The sequence below is a fragment of the Fusarium falciforme genome, chromosome 1 (assembly GCF_026873545.1).
Source record: "Fusarium falciforme chromosome 1, complete sequence".
In the NCBI taxonomy this organism is placed as follows: Eukaryota; Fungi; Ascomycota; class Sordariomycetes; order Hypocreales; family Nectriaceae; genus Fusarium; species Fusarium falciforme.
In genome coordinates this window covers 1278370-1296690 of record NC_070544.1, presented here as the reverse complement: position 1 = coordinate 1296690, position 18321 = coordinate 1278370, and the positions used below count along the sequence as shown (strand labels likewise).

General features: G+C 53.4%; 5 protein-coding genes across 5 annotated transcripts; 2 read left to right on the top strand and 3 right to left on the bottom strand.

The window, feature by feature from the left end:
- Window positions 1-1413: 1413 nt before the first annotated feature.
- On the bottom strand, window positions 1414-2044 carry NCS54_00032500 (Protein transport protein Sec61 subunit beta; the record flags this gene model as incomplete). Its single annotated transcript, XM_053145979.1, has 4 exons — window positions 1414-1448; window positions 1504-1599; window positions 1667-1871; window positions 2042-2044. 4 exons carry the CDS (start codon window positions 2042-2044, stop codon window positions 1414-1416), a joined length of 339 nt encoding a protein of 112 aa, XP_053001954.1.
- Window positions 2045-3206: 1162 nt separating this feature from the next.
- Window positions 3207-4802, bottom strand: NCS54_00032400 (FCP1-like proteiny domain-containing protein; the record flags this gene model as incomplete). The annotated part of the gene is made up of 3 exons (XM_053145978.1): window positions 3207-3518; window positions 3572-3721; window positions 3774-4802. 3 exons carry the CDS (start codon window positions 4800-4802, stop codon window positions 3207-3209), a joined length of 1491 nt encoding a protein of 496 aa, XP_053001953.1.
- A 3876-nt stretch (window positions 4803-8678) lies between these two features.
- On the top strand, window positions 8679-11264 carry NCS54_00032300 (Hypothetical protein; the record flags this gene model as incomplete). The annotated part of the gene is made up of 4 exons (XM_053145977.1): window positions 8679-9308; window positions 9359-10414; window positions 10465-10918; window positions 10972-11264. The coding sequence occupies 4 exons, from the start codon at window positions 8679-8681 to the stop codon at window positions 11262-11264; spliced, it is 2433 nt and encodes an 810-aa protein (XP_053001952.1).
- A 1270-nt stretch (window positions 11265-12534) lies between these two features.
- Window positions 12535-13705, top strand: NCS54_00032200 (Hypothetical protein; the record flags this gene model as incomplete). Its single annotated transcript, XM_053145976.1, has 2 exons — window positions 12535-13043; window positions 13096-13705. The coding sequence occupies 2 exons, from the start codon at window positions 12535-12537 to the stop codon at window positions 13703-13705; spliced, it is 1119 nt and encodes a 372-aa protein (XP_053001951.1).
- A 384-nt stretch (window positions 13706-14089) lies between these two features.
- Window positions 14090-16694, bottom strand: NCS54_00032100 (Protein kinase domain-containing protein; the record flags this gene model as incomplete). Its single annotated transcript, XM_053145975.1, has 5 exons — window positions 14090-15265; window positions 15312-15461; window positions 15511-15621; window positions 15673-15941; window positions 15992-16694. 5 exons carry the CDS (start codon window positions 16692-16694, stop codon window positions 14090-14092), a joined length of 2409 nt encoding a protein of 802 aa, XP_053001950.1.
- Window positions 16695-18321: the final 1627 nt, after the last annotated feature.

Below are 18321 nucleotides of genomic sequence, written 5' to 3'. Positions count from 1 at the left end.
ATGTTTCAAAGGTTCCTCAGGCAGCGTTGCCTCATGCCCGTACCCTTCAGGAGGCGGCAGTCCGTATCCTCAACGGCGAACAGGTAAACCACCCTCTCAGAGTCCTTGATGTCTTGATAACTAATCATCCAAGGTTCTCAACTGGGATAAACTGGCCCTCGAGGCTAAGAGAGCTGCCATACAGGCAGAGAAGAACCCTCGTTTTGTGCCCAACCCTCCACGGGCCATCGACCAAGGCGCAGCTCCCTCGCCTGAACCATCACAGTCCCCTCCGTCTCAGCGATCTTCTTCTCGGACGCCTCCTTCCGAGATTCCTCCTGCTCAGATACCTCTTTCTCAAACGCCTCCCTCTCAGACACCTCCTCAGACACCGCCATCTCCATTGCCTCCCTTTGTTCTCTCAACACTTCCGGTAGATGGTATTACTGCCGCGATAGCTCGAAACAACGAGCTGGTCGTTAAGACCAACCAGCTCCTGCGGCGTGTTCTCGGTGAGATGGGAGCGTTTACTAGAGGAGAAGAGCCCCCATTATGGGATTAGGCGACAGCATCAAGCAACTGGCATCTTAGCCAGCTAGCTTCGGCTTAGAACATGGCAGTGTCTATGTCACTTCCTGATGACGAGCATGGCTTTCTTACGTTTCTACCTATCCACTGTGTATGTCGAGCCTGAGACGTGAGCATGGCCTTACACTGACCTGTCTTTAGATGAACCCATCTCTATGAGCCTTTTTGGCCAGCGAACGCCTTCAGGGGGTCATGTAACTGGGGAGCTCACGAGGGTCCCATGAAATTGGCCATGAAGACCTCATGGCCGAGCTACTTGACGAGGTTCCTGTTTAGAATGCAGAGATGAGGCACTGAATTGGCTCTGCTTTGGTAGAGTTTGGGTGGTTCTTATACTTGTACCGTAGCTATACCTGGCTAGCAAGTCGATGATGAGCGTATGTGGGATCCTTTCAGACTCTCTCACCTGTCAAATGATTGTATTAGGCACCACCATAGTCTCCTTGTCCAGTTGTTCAGTGAACATGATCTCATATGAGTCGGTTCGAGCTGCTTTCAAGTTTTCATCAGCCACCAAACATGCACATAATTGCCCAGCAAGGCCAAGTAGACATCACCAACATCAGTACGAGCCCAAGACACCATCAAAGCGCGCGAAAACAGAAAAAGTCCAGATTGCCGTCTGGGTCCCTTTTGCTGATATAATACAAAGGCTTTATCTCATAACCCGCAGCAATTCAACAAACGACAAAAAAAGTTTCCGGTGTGGCCGTATTATCCTCCCCCCACGCTCCATTTGTAGATTTGCGCATCCTCAAACATCCCAGATGTGAAAAGGCTACGCCCACTGAGAAAAAGCGCCTCCCTTCTTCGTTGATTCCTCCTCGTCGGTGATGGATGGTGCAATTAGCTAGAGAATTTTCGGGTGATCTTGGCAATAACTGTTAAAGCGTTAGGTGTCGTTCTTGGCTGATGTGAGGACAGATATGGACATACTGTGAAGGGCGACAACACTGAAGATGAAGACCAGAGAGAGAACCAGAACAACAACGGGGTCGACCTTCAGACCGGGCGACTCGTCAGTGTAGAGTCCTGTGTCGCATGTTAACAACCTGTCCCAAATGCTCCAACCTCCTTTACACGAAAAGGGGCAACATACGCAGCATGGTGCTGGAGGAGCCACCGGCGCCGGCAGCGCGGGTGCTGCTTGGTCGCGCATTGGCAATCTTCTCCTTCTGATCGGCGGCAGCACGTCGTCGGATAGCAGTTCGGGGACCACCAGGGATGGCAGGGGACGAGGGGCGGCCGACGCTGGCACCGCTGGCAGCAGCGCCGCTGTCGGGGGAAGAGGGACGAGGAGAAGACTATAGCTCAGAAGTCAGCATTGAAGCTCTTGATTGACAAGGTAGCGATGGAGCCCCCGTGTGGAGGAACCAAAGTCGCAGCGCATCACCAGCAGCTCGCGACACTAGCAATGGTAGCATCGCGACCACGTGCGATTGACTGGCCGAACAGGAGGAGATGTCTTCCGTACCATTGTGAAGAATAGAACCGAAGAGACCTAGGAAGGACAGTTGACACGGAACCGCTGCAGGATTCCAAAGTCGATAAAGCTAGAGACGCGAAAAGGAGAGAATGTCGAGGTTGGAATTAAAGGTCGAGACGGGCTGGGCTGCGTCGAAATTATGGGCGTCTTCCCCAGTAAATGGGTCGGTAGGGAGTTGAGGCCACCTTCGCCAGAAAACAGGGAGGTCGGGTCCTCTTTTTTCCGGGCTCCGTCCGAGCTTCAAAGCGGCAGCTCGACCAGCGCATGCTCCACCAAAGGGACATGCGACTGGCTACCGGATAAGGCCGAGATGCGCTCCTGAGTTCAAGCATGATTCACCACTAGGATACAAAAGCGTCGGGGGGATTTTACAATTTAGTGACAATAGCTATGTATGGTAGAGATGACTATGGACTCTACTCCCGCTGATCCTACTGATCAGCACAAACGCTGTCTTGCTCGCTTCCGAGTCCGCTCGCAGACTCGCATGTATGAGGTGATGTATAATTCAAGAAAAAAAACAGAAGCAGAATCAAAGACGCAAACCATGAGACAAATGGAATCGCAAAAAGCCCGCCCCTCGCCGCTGGCAGTTTATCCCATCCACACAGGGGACTCCCTCTCACACATGCTTGTCCGTTCCTCTACCCCGTGCATGGTCCAGAGGCCTCTTCTCCCATCGCAGCAGAATTCGCCCTCCTTTTTCTTCCTCCGCCAGCGTATTTGCACAAAAATCGGTAGTCCTTTTCAAACACCACGTGACCATCTCCGGGAGAAGAAGATCCTGTTCTTCCACCAATGATCGTCCCGTGCTTGCTTGCTTTTACTTCTGGTTGCTGATCCATCTTTTGCCCCGAATCCGTGAGATGTAATGGCAATGCAATGCCCGCTCCAGAGGACCTCCGCGCTGATGCCAACCGAGTCTCGCCGGGTAACCTCGCGTCGAGGGGAAGTTTGAGTTCGTTGGTGAGGTCCGTTTCCTTCCAACCGCTCAATTATGCAACATTAGACAATAGTACATCTACACCAGGAAACGAAAGCTCTCAACCAAACGCCTTCCGCTATGATGGCAATTGTGCAGATCAAGGGTTGTTGTGTGTTTCGAATCGTTGGAAAAAGTTCGACAAAGAGAATAGAAGTGAAGGTGGGTATTTTAGAGAGTGACGTCGAGGACAAGACTGACATCGGCCACGTTGGGGCCGGCCAGGTCTTCAAGAACGGGTATCAAGTCTAATAGCTCGTTATCGTGAGCATCAGAGAACCAACTGCTGATAGGAACTGCGTGTTGGGGGTGGAAGATGTATGACGTTGGTGAGTTGTCGATGATGATGGTATCCTTCAGATCTCGTCCGACTTGAGAAAGATCCTTGACATAGTTGCCTTGGTGGTTATAGCAGCTCTCTCGGAAGAGTCTGTGGTGGACGACTTTGTGGATGTCGAGCTGGTCCAGCAAAGGGTCTCCATACTGCCGATCATTAGTACTAGTCGAACCATTGCGGAGGATCCGATAAGACTCACCTTAGAGACAGACGCTGTGAACACTACAACCTCGTACAGCTCGCCAACTCGCTTCATGAACTCGTCGACGCCTGGTCGCTTTATCACATAGACGTTGTGGTAGTTACCCTCAATCTCAACAGGGATGGTGAAGTCGGCCTGATGCAGAATCTGTCAAATAATTAGCGCACGCCATACGATCCAATACCATCGCAAGACATACCTTAAAGGAGCTATGGACCAGAGTTTCGTCCAAGTCAAGAACCAGGCATTTCCGGCCCTTGTGCTCTGGCGCAATCGGGGGAAGCAACCACTTCTGCGGCTCAGGCGCCGATGGGCCAGCTTCGGGGAATGGAACGGGTGCCACGGCAGAGGGGCCCGGACCTGGGGATGGAGGTGGAGGAGGTATCGTGCTTTGGGGTGGTTCTTCGGCTGCAGGGGCTACCTGCACTTCTTCGGCCTCATCGACGGGAGCATCTCGCATATCAACGTCACCAGTGTCGGCCGTCTTGTTGCCTTGCTCCTTGGGCTCCTCGTCTGCTGGAGATGGCTTGGGTGGCTCCACCGTGACGGCGGGGGGAATCGATTGCTTCGACTCCCTGTTTTCTCGCTCTGCCACTGTAATCTCGTCGTTGGTGCTGCCAGATGAAGTAGGCTCGTCCTTGGGCTCTTGTGTGGGGGCGGCTGGTTGGGCTTCTTTCTCGGGAGCTGGCTTGGGCTGCTCCTGGGGAGTGTTGGTTCGCGACCTAGCAGATGTTGGCCGCTGAGGCAGTTTGTCCAGCTTGTGCACGTTTTCGTTGTTTTCCTCGCCGCCGTTGGGGCCCTCGGGTGTGACGCAACATCCAAGGAACGAGAGCAGACCACCTCTCTTCTTCTTCTGGGGGGGAGCAACGGGAGAGCTTGGCTGGGTGTTTACAGGGGTGTTTGTGGGTTCAGTTTCGCCGCCAGTCCGGTTGCTAGACGTGCTTCCGTTCCGTCGTCGCCCCCGGAGGCTACCTTTGGAGTCTTTCGATCGGCTTCCGATGCTGTTCCGGGAATCGCTGACGGTCGCCCCACTCAAACCCGTAGATGTTGGTGACGATTGGTTCCGCTGTGACGATGATCTCGAGGGAACTTGGAGGAGCCCACGGCCTTTCTTGGAGCTTGACCCATCTTCTGGTGACAGTAGATCCTTGTCCTTGCCCATCTCAGCGTCGTTGGAGTTCGACTGAAGTTGGATTTCGTCGTTCGGAGTCTGCGGCTTGTCGGACATGTTTGCTGTTTGCTTAAAGGCCCGTCAGTGAATGTCCTGCAGGAGTTGATTTCCAAGCAGCGATTGGGAGCCGTCAGCAGCCGGATGGAGTACCACGGCCAGGAGCGCGCAGACGTGGTGATCACCAGCTCACACCAATATCATCCCAGCACAGTCTTCAAACTGGTCGCGACAAGGTCGCCAAGGAGACGATACTGTTCCCGTGTCCTCACGAGCATATAGCAACCAGAAACCGCGCAGGGGGCTACCAGGATCGCACAAGGGATGATGGCAACTCACGTCGTCGACCTCGTCCACACACAAAACCAGTCCTAAATGAACAGCCCCTAATTCTTTGTAGATGGCCTACAGAGGCCCGGAACGCGGGAGGAGGCGAGACAGTTCGATTTGGCGTCGATGAAGGAGGCGAAGGGCTTCAGAGCGCTGAGGGGGCAAAGTTGGTGGGAAATTGCAGCGCGTTTGGGCCGAGGCAAGCGGTGGCTGAAGGTTGGATCAAGGCAAAGGGTACGAGTGAATGAAGCGAAAGGTAACCAAAGGGAGAACCGGAGCGAATGAGTGACTCGTCAAGAGACTGCCGCAAACGGGAAACCTGTTCGGGGGTTGCGTCGGTCGGGGATGGAGCTCGGTGAGGAGGAGGAAGAACGGAGGGCGGGCGGAGGACGGAAACGAGAAGCAGGGCGGATCGGAGGCTGAGAGGGAGGACCTGGCGCGCAAGCGAGATGATTGCCTTTAAAACGTAGATTGGGTCTTGGGCTGGGCACTTGGGGAGGAAGAGGAAATTGGAAGATCAAGGCTGGGAGCGCGCGCAGGGGGGTAAGTGGTAAAACTGCCCGGTCTCTAAGACTCCCTACTTGAAGGCTGAAGGTTGGTTTTGGAAGGCTGGACGGGCGCGGTGGGAGCAGCGGGAGACGTGCTGGAAGCCGGGGGGAACATCCGCTGGAAACGCTGAGCGGCAGGGACACTGGGACGTCGAGAGACTGTGTGAACTGTGAGAGGATGGCCGAACGGGACGGGGCTCGACTGGGCTTGACTGGGGTGGGTGGGAGAGAAGGTGTGAGTGGAGTCTTGGTTGAGATTAGCCCTCGGCGAAGGATAGTACAGTATTGGGGGAGGTTTGTGACTACCGTACACGCACTGTACTTATAGTACAGTTCAACACACATAGGACAGTGTGACATTTCCGTCAACACCCCCCTCACAATACCACTCTATCTCTCCCCTTGTCTCTCATCTCCGCTAATAATGGTGCCCGCCAGGCTCATCTTAACCACCCTGTCCTATGGTCGCCCGTGGCCCGCCCATGCTCGGTGCGGCGCCTAGGACCCCTGCCCCAGGCTCACAGTAGCAATAACTGACTGCGGGAGGATGTTGACTTGGGCGCGGGAGAGAGCAAAGGGGACAACAGCTTGACTTTTGCGACGTCTGTGCTCTACGATATCCCCTTGCCGGGTCTACAGTGTCTGCGTCCCAGCTCTCTGATGCGCCGCTCACGAGTCGAGCTTGCATGTTAAGGGGACTCATGATGTGGGTTCAATCCGGAGACCTGGCGCCCGCTAGGTTGAGATAGACTCTCGGCCATGGCTTTCAATCAGAGTGTGGGCGTACCACGGGCTTTCGTTAGCAGGGCCGAGAAGAAATGGGAGAGCTCACCCATTGCGTGGTGGCCACTCAGTTCACGACCAGCTGCTCCATGCTCCAAGCTCTCCCCGGCTTTTCAGCCGTGTTCCCTGCTGTGTGCTGTCTGCTGTCCGAGAATGCCTGGCGCACTCGCACTCTGTTCCCAGTTTCCTTGTGGCAACATCATGGGTGCCAGGGCACAAGGGTCAAGAAAAAGTGAGACACCAGTACAAAGACATCAGCTTTTCATCCCATAGGAATGCGTATAAAGCTGCAGCGAGATACCAGAATAATACGTCAAGCTCCTGGGACTTTGTTTTTGAACACTATCTTTTCCCGATTTTTTCCCGATTTTTATGTGAATTATGTTGTCAGAAAATAGCAGCCTTTGAGAGAGTTCGAGGTACTTTGCCCTTGGCTGTGTCATTTGTTTCTTGACCCGCCTGCACGGGTAGATGCAGTTCCGACGACGAGGTCTGGTGGTGTGCTGATAGTGTGTCCTGCGAAGGACCTCTTGTGCATGTTTCATTGAAGCGCCCTCTTCCGATTTGTACTGAGGCCCGAAGCTTTCGTCGATGCATTGCTGTTGCTCCGTTAGCAACGCCGAATCTCCATAGCATGGAGATGAGGGCTCCCAGCAAAAAGCACATCTTCAGCCATCCTGAATGCTCGAGTCCGTGGTCGAAGAGACTGAGACACGTAGAAAGGGCCATCAACCTTGTCAGTCCAGGAAGATACGTTCCGTCCAGACGGCATGATTGGCCGCGTTGGCGCCTGGATCAGTGATGTCTCCATGCATCGTGGGCCCCTCAGAATTGACCAGTCGAGAGACCTACATACCCGCTGTGGCCGGTTGGAAGACCTCTTGCCACCATCCCAAATCCGTCAGAACCCTTGCGCCTTTCTCTGGTGATGATGAAGTTCTCGGTCGGCATTACCTGCGTTTCTCAGAACGCGACAGGGATCAGCAGGGAAACTCGTGAGCCTCAGCAAGCCTTCTCGGGCACCCTCCATCTCGTGTCACAAGACAGGTCATCCCCATGAGTCTACGTAATTAGCTTGTGGTCACCCAATGGGTCTGTGACGATCCATCCTTGGACCCTGGAGAGATAGAGAGGGGGGAAAACCGTGGGAGCTTCCTGTGCATCCGAAATGTACGTGTGAACTGGCAATGAATTGGCCATGAACTAGCCCATCTTGCGACCTGTCGGAAGTCGATGTTCAGTTGCATTGCCCGGGTCCCATGCCCCTGGCTACCTTAGTTAATTGCATGGTGGATCGGCGCTCGATGTCCATTCGCCCTTGGCTCTGTGGAGGAGACCTTCATACTGGACCCCGTTGATGAAGACATGTGCGTAGAGTTGACTGGGACTTGGAAACCAGAGAGAGCCGCATGCTTAAGCACCCACAAAGTCTGTCTTTATCTCGAAGGCGACCAACTGGAGATCTGGGCAATGACATGTGGCTCTGCGTGCCTGTCTTTTGTTCCACCCATGGAAGTTCTAGACCAGTTTCTTCTGTTACATTCATCCAGATGAGATGCGGGCCACGACAATCTGCCACAGGCACAATCCAGTCAAAAGCCCCTGACGCCCTCAATGTGCCATTATATACGCCCAAGACACGTCACAGAATTTGATACATGCCAAGCACACGATAAGGATTGCATGAGGCATCAAACGTGCCCGTGAATAAACTTTTTGAGATTCTCGAAATTCTCTAGGGTAGACGTTCAGCAACGGGTTGGACGAGCTGAACAGGAGAGCGGAGAAGCTTGTCTGGTTAAGGATTAGCCGTTCCCCCATGCTTCGTCCAGCCAATCAGGAGCCGAATGTTTCGGCCCATGCTCTTCCCCAGCTTTTCCCACATCATGTGACTGCACGCTGTGGCGTCATTCCCGTCCCGAGCTGGCCGCTTCCGTCGGCTGCAGCAGGCGCAGCCAGGCGAGTTGCAGTCGCATGTGGCACTTGCCTCGGAATCCGTATTCACATGCTCACACAGCGGCTTGATGACACCTACCTAACCTAATCAAAGCACAATTGTTGAACCTGGATTGATTCGGCTATCTGATTTCTCGCATCATCGAATCTTGCACCGTTTCATTCTTCATTGAACTTTCTGTTTTCATACCGAATCGTTAAAGACACCTTCTCGCCGGATGGGGAAGTGAGGGAACCTTTCTGAGGCTCTCGAGAGTCGCTCGTGCTGCTGTGGGGAAGCTCCTCCAGCGCATTCAACGTCATCCCTATACCATCACCAATGGCTGCGCAATCAACCTTGCGGCATACTGCCGCTGAGGAGATGCTGGCGGCCTTCCTCGACAAATGGACTGGCAGGATACAGACAAAACTCCGCCGAACTTCGCGCACGACGCGTATCCTCGCGACTCTGGCACTCGCGGCCTCAATTATCCTCGGCGCAGAGGGAGGGCGACGATGGTGGAAAAACCGACGGCATGAGCGAGAGCAAGGTCGCAAACTTGTGCGCACCAACTCATGGCTGCACAACAAGGATGGATCGCGAACCATCTATGTCCCCTACAAAGATGGGACAACCAAGGTTGTCATCAACACGACCAAGCCGCTCACATTCGACGCTCATCGGCGCCTCTTCCTCAACCCGCCGCGCGTTTCTGGACTGCGCGAAGGCACTGTGCCCTCAGCGCAAACCAAGCCCGGTCTGAATCTTGCTTTCTTGCACCAATTTCTGAGCCTGATGAGCATCATGATTCCGAGGTGGTCAAGTAAAGAAGCTGGATTGCTACTCAGCCACGGCGTATTTCTGATGCTGCGGACGTATCTTTCGTTGGTCGTGGCCCGTCTCGACGGTGAGATTGTGCGCGATCTTGTCGCTGGCCATGGCAAGGCTTTCCTCTGGGGTATCCTCAAGGTAAGGACGAAACCCGTGTGTCTGAGGAGTCGGTCGCTGACAATCAATAGTGGTGCGGACTTGGAGGCTTCGCCTCATACACCAACGCCATGATCAAGTTCCTCGAGTCCAAGGTATCGATCGCATTTCGAACGCGACTTACACGGTACATCCATGATCTCTACCTGAACGATAATCTTAATTACTATAAGCTCTCGAACCTGGACGGAGGTGTTGGCCAAAGCGCGGACCAGTTTATCACCCAAGACCTGACTCTATTCTGTGCAGCAGCGGCCAGCATTTACTCGTCGCTTGGAAAACCGTTTGTCGATCTTTGTGTCTTTAACTACCAGCTCTACCGGTCGCTTGGCCCCCTTGCTCTGACAGGTCTTATGAGCAATTACTTCTTGACTGCGAGCATCCTTCGAAGGCTATCCCCACCATTCGGCAAGCTAAAAGCCGTGGAAGGACGCAAAGAGGGTGACTTCCGAAGCTTGCATGCCAGGTTAATTGCCAATGCTGAGGAGGTTGCCTTCTATGGTGGTGCGGAGACGGAAAAGACGTTCCTGAATCGCGAATTCAAGTCACTGAAGTCGTGGATGGAAGGCATCTACATGCTCAAGATCCGATACAATATCCTCGAAGACTTTATTCTCAAATACAGCTGGAGCGCCTACGGATATCTCCTGGCATCACTGCCCGTCTTTTTGCCAGCATGGGGTGGCGTTGGCGGCCGAGCTGAGATGGCCGAGAATGGACTCCGGGGAGGCCGAGAACGCAATCGCATGAAGGAGTTTATCACCAACAAGAGGCTCATGCTCTCGCTTGCAGATGCCGGAGGTCGTATGATGTATTCGATCAAGGACCTTTCGGAACTGGCAGGGTACACTAGCCGTGTATACACGCTCATCTCGACTCTGCACCGGGTACATGCCAATGCCTACCATATCCGAGGTGGCCAGAGCGAACTGTATTCGCTATCCGACGTTCAAGGGACGATCCAGAAGGGATTTGACGGTGTTCGGTTTGAGCATGTTCCGGTTGTGGCCCCTGGTCTGTGGCCGCAGGGAGGCGAGGAGTTGCTTGACTCCCTGTCTATCATAATTCGAAGGGGTGAGCATCTACTGGTGAGTCTTTCTTTCCCGACACAAAATATGCCGCTGCTAACGAAGAATAGATTTCTGGACCAAACGGAGTGGGTAAAAGTGCCATTTCCCGAATTCTCGCAGGTCTCTGGCCAGTTTACAGAGGATTGGTGAGTCGGCCCAAGAACATCGGCCAAGACGGTATCATGTTCTTGCCCCAGCGACCGTACCTGAGCCCAGGCACACTTCGCGATCAAGTCATTTATCCCGATGGCCACGTGGACATGCGAGAGAAGCGCAAGTCGGAAGATGACCTCAAGGGCATACTGGAGGCCGCGAGGTTAGGCTACCTTCCTGATCGAGAAGGAGGGTGGGATACGCGAAAGGAGTGGAAGGATGTGCTTAGCGGAGGTGAGAAGCAGAGGATGGGATTTGCTCGTCTGTTGTATCATGAACCTCAGTATGCCATCGTGGATGAAGGCACCAGCGCTGTGTCAAGCGACGTGGAAGGCTTGCTCTACGAGACATGCAAGGAGAGGGGCATCAGTAAGTTGATTCCATGGCGACATTTTATTTCATGTGATGCTGACATGCCGCAGCTCTCATTACCATCTCAACTCGGGCTTCCCTTAAGAAGTACCACACATACAACCTCGTCCTGGGAATGGGAGAGCGAGGCGATGAGTGGGAGTTTGAGCGAATTGGAACCGAGCGAGAGAAGATGCAGGTTGAGAAGGAGTTACAAGAACTGCACGAGCGACTTGCGCAGGTGGACGAGTGGAAGAAGCGACGGGATGAGATCGAGGCTGAGCTGGCAGCGGTGTGGACGGATCAGGGAGAGAAGCTGGAGGCCCCGGCGTATGCGGAAGAGATTGTTGAGGCCCAAGAGTAGGCCAAGAGTAGGCGAGGCGATTGGAGTGATGGTGCATGGAGCAGGCTGGCGGATATGTCTTGTATAAGCAAGTAAGCAGGAAGAGGGCGAATGGATATCTACGCGCCCACAACTGACGGCATCTTGGGACCATGTGGCTGGCTGCTTCGGCCGAATATGCGGAGTATCTCGAGTTGTCTGATGCTGAATGCGTAGATTGTCTAAGAGCCGAGGCGGTGAGGGAGGTTGTAAACTCTGATCTTGTCTCTAGACTCTGTCATTGACTCCAAGGGTTAGGGTTGCCAGAGTCAAGAAGGACGAACGAGTGCCGAGATGGAGCGCGGCACTCGACCTCATCATCACATCATGGGGATGAATGGTACTGAACCCTGCTTTCTCCCAAGCTTCCAATTGCCCATTGACGCCTCGGGAGCCTGGTTCACAGCCACCACCAACGGCCCCCAGAAGCATCATCCATCCATCAGCTCACATAGCTCAATAAGCAACAGCTAGCTGCCAGGGCTTGAGAGAAAAAGCCCCCAGGCTGCCAGGTTCTTCCAGCTCACGCAGCAAACGCCACTAACCAGGCCGTCATCCCCCCAATCACTAGTCTCGCTGGGCACACCACCGCAGCAGACTATTAGCGGCAAGCAGCATCTTAGGGCGCGCCGCGTCGATCCCGGTCTTTGCCCCCCCTCCAGAAAAGTGCAAAGAGAGAGAATGGCGAGGTTCTGGACCTGAGCTGAACCGGTAAACCACAAGGTTGTGTAGAGACTATTGAACGACAAGAATTGAAGTGACAAAATGATCAGCAAGAAAGAAAAAGAGACTATTTTCCCTCTCTCCCTGCCACCCTTTCCTTTCCTCTCCTTTCTCACTTTACCCTTGCCGTGCCGTCTTTTTTTTTTGCTGCTTGTCTTGACATCCTGTCCTCTACTAAAGCTGTCTTGCCTTTTCTTGCAAGAGCTACTGTGGAAATTGCGCAACTTTGACGCAGAACCAGGCTGTCCTTGAAAAAGAGGCTCTGTCCTCTCCCTCAATTGAGCAGCCTGACTACCTAATTAACGCGCTTTTACCCATCCCTCTTGTCTCTTTCAGCTAAAGCTTGGGTTTCCCCCCTCTCGTCCATTCCAGAGTTCATCGTCATCCAGCTTCTCTCCCCCGCAAATCCACCTCGCTTTTAAGTTTCAAAGCTATGCTACTACATCTTGCTTTGGAATTCCTCCCAACGCCATAAAGGAAAAACCAAAGAAATATCAACGCAAAGTCGTATTGTTAAATAACTGCAGCCATGATCCGTGGCCATGGCCGCGGTCCCGGCTCCCTCGGCTCTCGCTCCGGCGTCTCTTACATGCCCCCCATCGACGAGAACGAGGTCGCCTCGACACCTTCACCTAGCCCGCCCAAGACTCCTCTTCGAGTACCGCACAAGTCGCCGCGGCGAGGAATGCGGACTCACAACGGCGTCACAAAGATCAACAGCAACTACAACGGCGCCGCAAAGCTCAACGGCGTGCTTCCGCCGCCCTACGTCCCACCTTATATACTCTCCGCCGGGTATTCGCCCCCACACGCGCCGACTCTGCATCCCCCGCCGCCGAGCTATAAGGAGGCGCATGCGGTGAAGGGAAAAATCGTCGAGGGGGACTCGCTTGGCGAGGAAGAGGGAGTTGTTCCGCGAGGGCGAATTTGTGGTGTTGATAGCAGGAGAGTGTGTTGCTTGATTGGTGTCGCCATGGCCGTCATGGCTATCATTGCCATAGGACTTGGCATTGGACTGACAATTGGTTTGAAGGACAAGTAAGTGAAGCTATCATGAAAAGGAAACCGACCAATTGACCAATCCCTCTAGGCGCCAAGTCTCAACCAAGGACAACTCCCCATTGAAAGATCCCAACTTCCCAGCCGGCTCTTTCTCCTTCAAGGCAAACCTCCAGAAGCCGTTGACAGAGTGTACCTCGAATCCATCCACATGGCGCTGCTACCCCTACACCGAGGGCGAACCCGCGACCTTTTTCTGGATCATCACCTACGTTAACACCCAGTTCTACAAGATCTCGTCCACTGACAACCCCTTTGCACCCTCCTTCACCAACCTCACCCTTGAGCTCCTGGACGAAAACACGACCAAGGAGCGTCTTCTCTTTTCCTTCTCCATGAACAAGACTGTCGTGCCGGACGACCAACTTTCGTCTAGCAACCGTGCTGCGCGGTGTACCTTTGACGACACGCGCTTTGAGGCCACCTTGTGGACGCACAAGAGCAAAGGCCACAACAATGACGACGACAAATCTGAAAACAGCAAGTTTGTCGCCTGGCCTGGTGACGTCGAGATTATTCAGAGCAAGTCCTTCAAAAGCGGATCGCCAAGATGCGTGGATGATGACGGCGACAAGGTGGGCGACGTCAAGTCTCGCTCAGGGGCTTGTGAATGTCGATACACCAACTTTGACACGGACTAATCAGTCCATCGCGTGCTTACCACAGCGCGTCGACCACATTGCATGAATTATTGGTAATGGATGCTTAGGTGATTTTGATAATGGTTTAGCGGAAAAAGGAACAGGCGATTAAGCGATGGAGTTAATGATACCCAGATATGACAAACTGCTTTTGGCTGGAATAAGCATCAACGATACGTAGCGTATATGAAGTGCAAAATGAACCTCGATTAATGAAAACGAAACAATCCACCTACAAAAAAGAAAGGGAACAAAGCGGTAAAAAGCAAGCTGCCTGAACCTTGAACTCCTGCATGCATGTATCACTTGATACAGTCTCAAAGGAATAAGACATACGTGACAACCAAGAAAAAAAGAAACTCGACTTTGACCTGCCTTCTCAAATCAAACATCAAAATCTCCCTTTCCGCCTGCGGTTGTATACGCAAGGGCAGGAAGATTGCCATCCGCGAGCCTCTGCTCGAGATGCTTTGTCCTGGCCATAAGATTGCGGATGGCCATGGGTATGTCACCCATGGCCGCCTGGACAAACGTGTCGAGGTTGTTCATCTTGACACCAGTCTTGAGGCTCCTTGTACTGGGCTCTGAGGCTCGCTTGTTGACCCTCGATCCACGTTTCTTGCCATTCGCGAACCGCATCTTGCTCCTGTCATATATTGAGCCAGTCTTCTTAGCCTTCCCTCGCCCAGCGCCACTCTTGGGAAGATCAAATCTTATTCCCCGTCGTGCCGTAGGAACAGGAGATTTATCGCTGCCAGTTTCAGATACGCTGCCATCAGGTTCGGCACGTGCGCAACGCAAGTTGGTGTAAGACCCCCCGGCATCCTCCTGAGCAGCTTCGTCATCGTCCATAGCAGCAGTTTCATGGCTGGGTGGATTGAGCCACGAGGGAGCTGCCGCTGCCGCTGCCGCCGACGGCCGGTCGCCAACAGGCCTCCGGGCAATCCGTTGGGGGACTCGCAAATTGGCAGGTCGCCGAGGAATCTGATGTTGGTCTTGACCAGGAACAGGCGGCTGATGCCCACCAACAGGTGGTTGAGGGGTCTGGTCTCCATCACCAGTAGCGCCAGAAGCCCTGGATTGTCGATCCATCCACTTCTGAAAATACTCGAGTCGTTCTGCGGGAGCAGAATCTGCTTGCTGCCCATGTCGGTGAGGCTCTGATCCCGGGTCTGGGTGCAGGAATGGCATTATGCCTCCAGCCATAGACTCCTCGAGGGCATCGGCAACGTCGTCATCCATTGGATCAGGTATGGGCTCCGGATTTTTAGGACCAAAAAAACACTCCCAGAAGTATGCCATTTCTTCGGGGCTCTGGTAGAAGGGATGCATCTTGCGAATCGCAATCTCTCGCAGAAGCGTCGTGATGCTGGGTCGTTCGCCCGGCACCTCGAGCTGGCATCGCATAATTAGGTCGCGCAGAGTAGGATCGACATGGGAGAATGATGGGTCTTGCAGCACCCATCCATAGGTGTTCCCTGATTGTGTCCCATCCATACTATCAAAATGATAGGCATCAAATGGGTACGCCTCGGTAAGAAATGTGATGGCCGCTTCCATCTATGGCTTGTCAGCGGGATCAGGTTGTAGGAATGATGAAACTAACCACTTTACCAATGAAAAAGATGTTCGTCCAAGTACCGAACCGGCCAGCAATCGGATGTCCTTGAGTGAGATCTTCACCTGCGAATTGGGATCCGTCCAGGTTGACGCCTTCGTCTGTCCGCAGTTGGTCCCAGTCCTGGTGAACTTGCTCCTAGTAGCGGTTAGAGACTGATGATGTATGTGTTGACTATGTCACGTACCGGAGTCACTCTGTGGAGCTTGCAAGGCTTCCTCATCTTCCAGTACCGGGAATCGTCCCAGGTCTTCCATTTTTCGCTCATGATGTAACTAAAGGCACCGAGATCGTGAAGCTAGAAATTCGTCAACGCGTGCCTCATGCGCCCAGGTGTTTGGGGAATTACCTTGAAAACAGGTTTGTGCGGATGACTATCAGCTGTACCAGCGAGAACTATCAACCATGTTAGAAGGGGTGAATGTGTAGAACAGATGCAAGTACCGTTTAACTCTTCCAAGTCTAGGTGAACATCGTGCGATTGTTGGATATTCTCCAGTTGCGCCAAGAAGTGTTCCAGACGGTTGGTATCAATGGCTATTTGCAACTCTTTGTCAAAGTCTCTGTGCATGGCAAGGAAAGAAGGCACATATGCAACAGAGGCAACTCCCCGGACCACTGGACACGAATCAGTACAAGGACACAAGTGTATAAGGGGAGATACATACGGCATTCCCAGATTCCCCAAAGCGTCCTGTCCGGGAATTGCACATCCATCTGACTGGCTAGGGTCAATACTTTGTGCAAGTCTCCGTGTTCCATGAACTCAAAGACGATGAGTTGGAGGGATCCGGCGTTGAAGTCTGAACCATTTCTGTACCGGAGACGAGCCAGAGGATTCCTCTGTCTGACTTGATCCTGTATCTTCATGGCTTCAGCGTGTAGGTCGAGGATCTGGCTGGTATGCTCGGCACCGGCGTATCGAAGGTGAAAGCGGGATTCCCTTCCAACGTCAAAGTCTCTACCAAGAGCCCTTTTGATGACCACCTTTTTACTAGATCCATCCTCAAACCAAACCCTCCATAGGGAAACATATCCATGACCGCCGGCAGCAAGGACTTTGATGAATTCGAACCTGAGGCCCTTCCACTGCACATCGTCAATGCCGCGCCTTGCAGCCGCGTCATCTACGTGCTGAGGTAGATTTTTGGGCCGCGCGTTGCGATAGTAGAAGTTGTATCTCTTGTTCAATTGGCGATGGTTGTGTCGGACCTTTTCCCAATATTCTATTGGAATCTCTGGACAGTTGTGGAACAAAACCTCGGTTTCGCCTCTGACGATGGCGCCCTGCAAGGTCATCATATTGCGCCGATGGAGGAGGTCGTTATCAGGCACCATAATGGTCCTGACTTGAATCTCTTCGGGCCGCATGTTGAAATGATGGTGAATGAATGATTGGAAGTGTCTCTATCGTGTGAACATGGCGAAGTGCCAAGTCGGATGGGGGACTTCCTTGGTAATAAGCATGTTCGGGAACAAAGACGCGACGCCTTCAACGCCCGACTGGTTCTAGAGGGCGGCAATCCGATTCGTAACAAGGGAGGAATTTGAAATGTCAAAGCTAGCCTCAATGGCAGCATTGTGAGGGACTCGAAGCCGAATCTGGATGTTTTGGGATAAAGGATCGCGGGGTGTTTGGCAACTTCTTTGTTGAGCGGCTTGGTTGGGTCCAACAGCAAATAACCGATTCTAATTTGGGAGTTGAAGTCAGGGAGACGAAGGCGGCCGTGCGCGGACGTGAAAGAAATCTCTTTGATGCTGCGATGCACTTCATGATGATGGGTGAATGCGCGGGTGATTCGTCGAAGCTATTGTCAATGCAGCCATGATGGCTGAATCTGAGGAGGGGGAGCTCCTATTCTTACCTGAAGACGTCGTCTTTGTCCCAATGGTGATGGTATCATCAGGGAACGAGGACACCTTGGTCGACTTCGTGTGGCACAATGAATTGAGTCTCGTGGGGACAGCCTTGGTGTTGACCACCTCAAGTCTGGCATCTTCATGTCATGTCCTCGGGTGAATTAGAATGGGGGCCAGGGTAGGTCCGTAGAAGCAACGGGCACCATGTGGGGCAGCTGGTGCCTTCCCTTCCTGTACGTACAATATCCGCCCGCGTGGAACGACGTGGGACCACGACTTTAGGCTAAATTGCTTTCTCCCGGAGCTTCATCCTCTCGGTCATGATATTCAGCATCAATTCTACCCTTATTCTTCCGCGCAATTTCACCGACAGAAAAACCCTCTTGAAGCTCCCAAGACTGGGGAACCTGGGCAAATGCTCGTGGGCTGTAAGAAAGCTGTACTGATACTACTACCACGTCACCCAGCCTTGACCAGAGTCATCCGACGACCCGGCCGGGGTATGGTACGGGGTCTGTGGATGGTCTGCCGCATCAATCACAGAAGGCCAAATGCTGTCCTGGCACACCCGCGACAGAATCCACCGGGCCTTTGCCGCGACACCGACTCCAGTTGTGGTTAAACGCACAAATGGGCGTCGACGGAGCTCCCGGTCTGCCACGGTAAGCTGCCGCAAGCTCCAGACGACCGACGCCAAGGGACCTGCATCATCTGGGCCTACAGAATGGGACATGACACCCATCTCGCTGTCATGATATGTGCGGCGCATAATTGCTTTTGGCCTAGATCTCCTGCCGCTTTTCTCGCCTCTCCCCCCACGACGAGGGCTTGGTTCGCGGGGTGATTCTGCGTCCTTCTCTTGGCCCGGGGTGGCTGTACATGTGCCAGATGCTCGAACGACAAATAGAGTGACTCAAGTTTGGGCGTGCGGTGAGTTTTGTATGTCCCTGATCCTGCTCGGTGAGACCTTGACCGACAGTATGGGCTTTTGTCCAGACGGTATGGAAAATCACTCGGGACGTCGGTCATGATGGCTGGAGAGCCGGCGTTTACTCTCAGCCTCAGCCAGCTCAACCGTGGCGATAAGCGATTGAGATCCCAGCTCGGCCATGAGTGTCTTGCAGTGGATCACACGCCC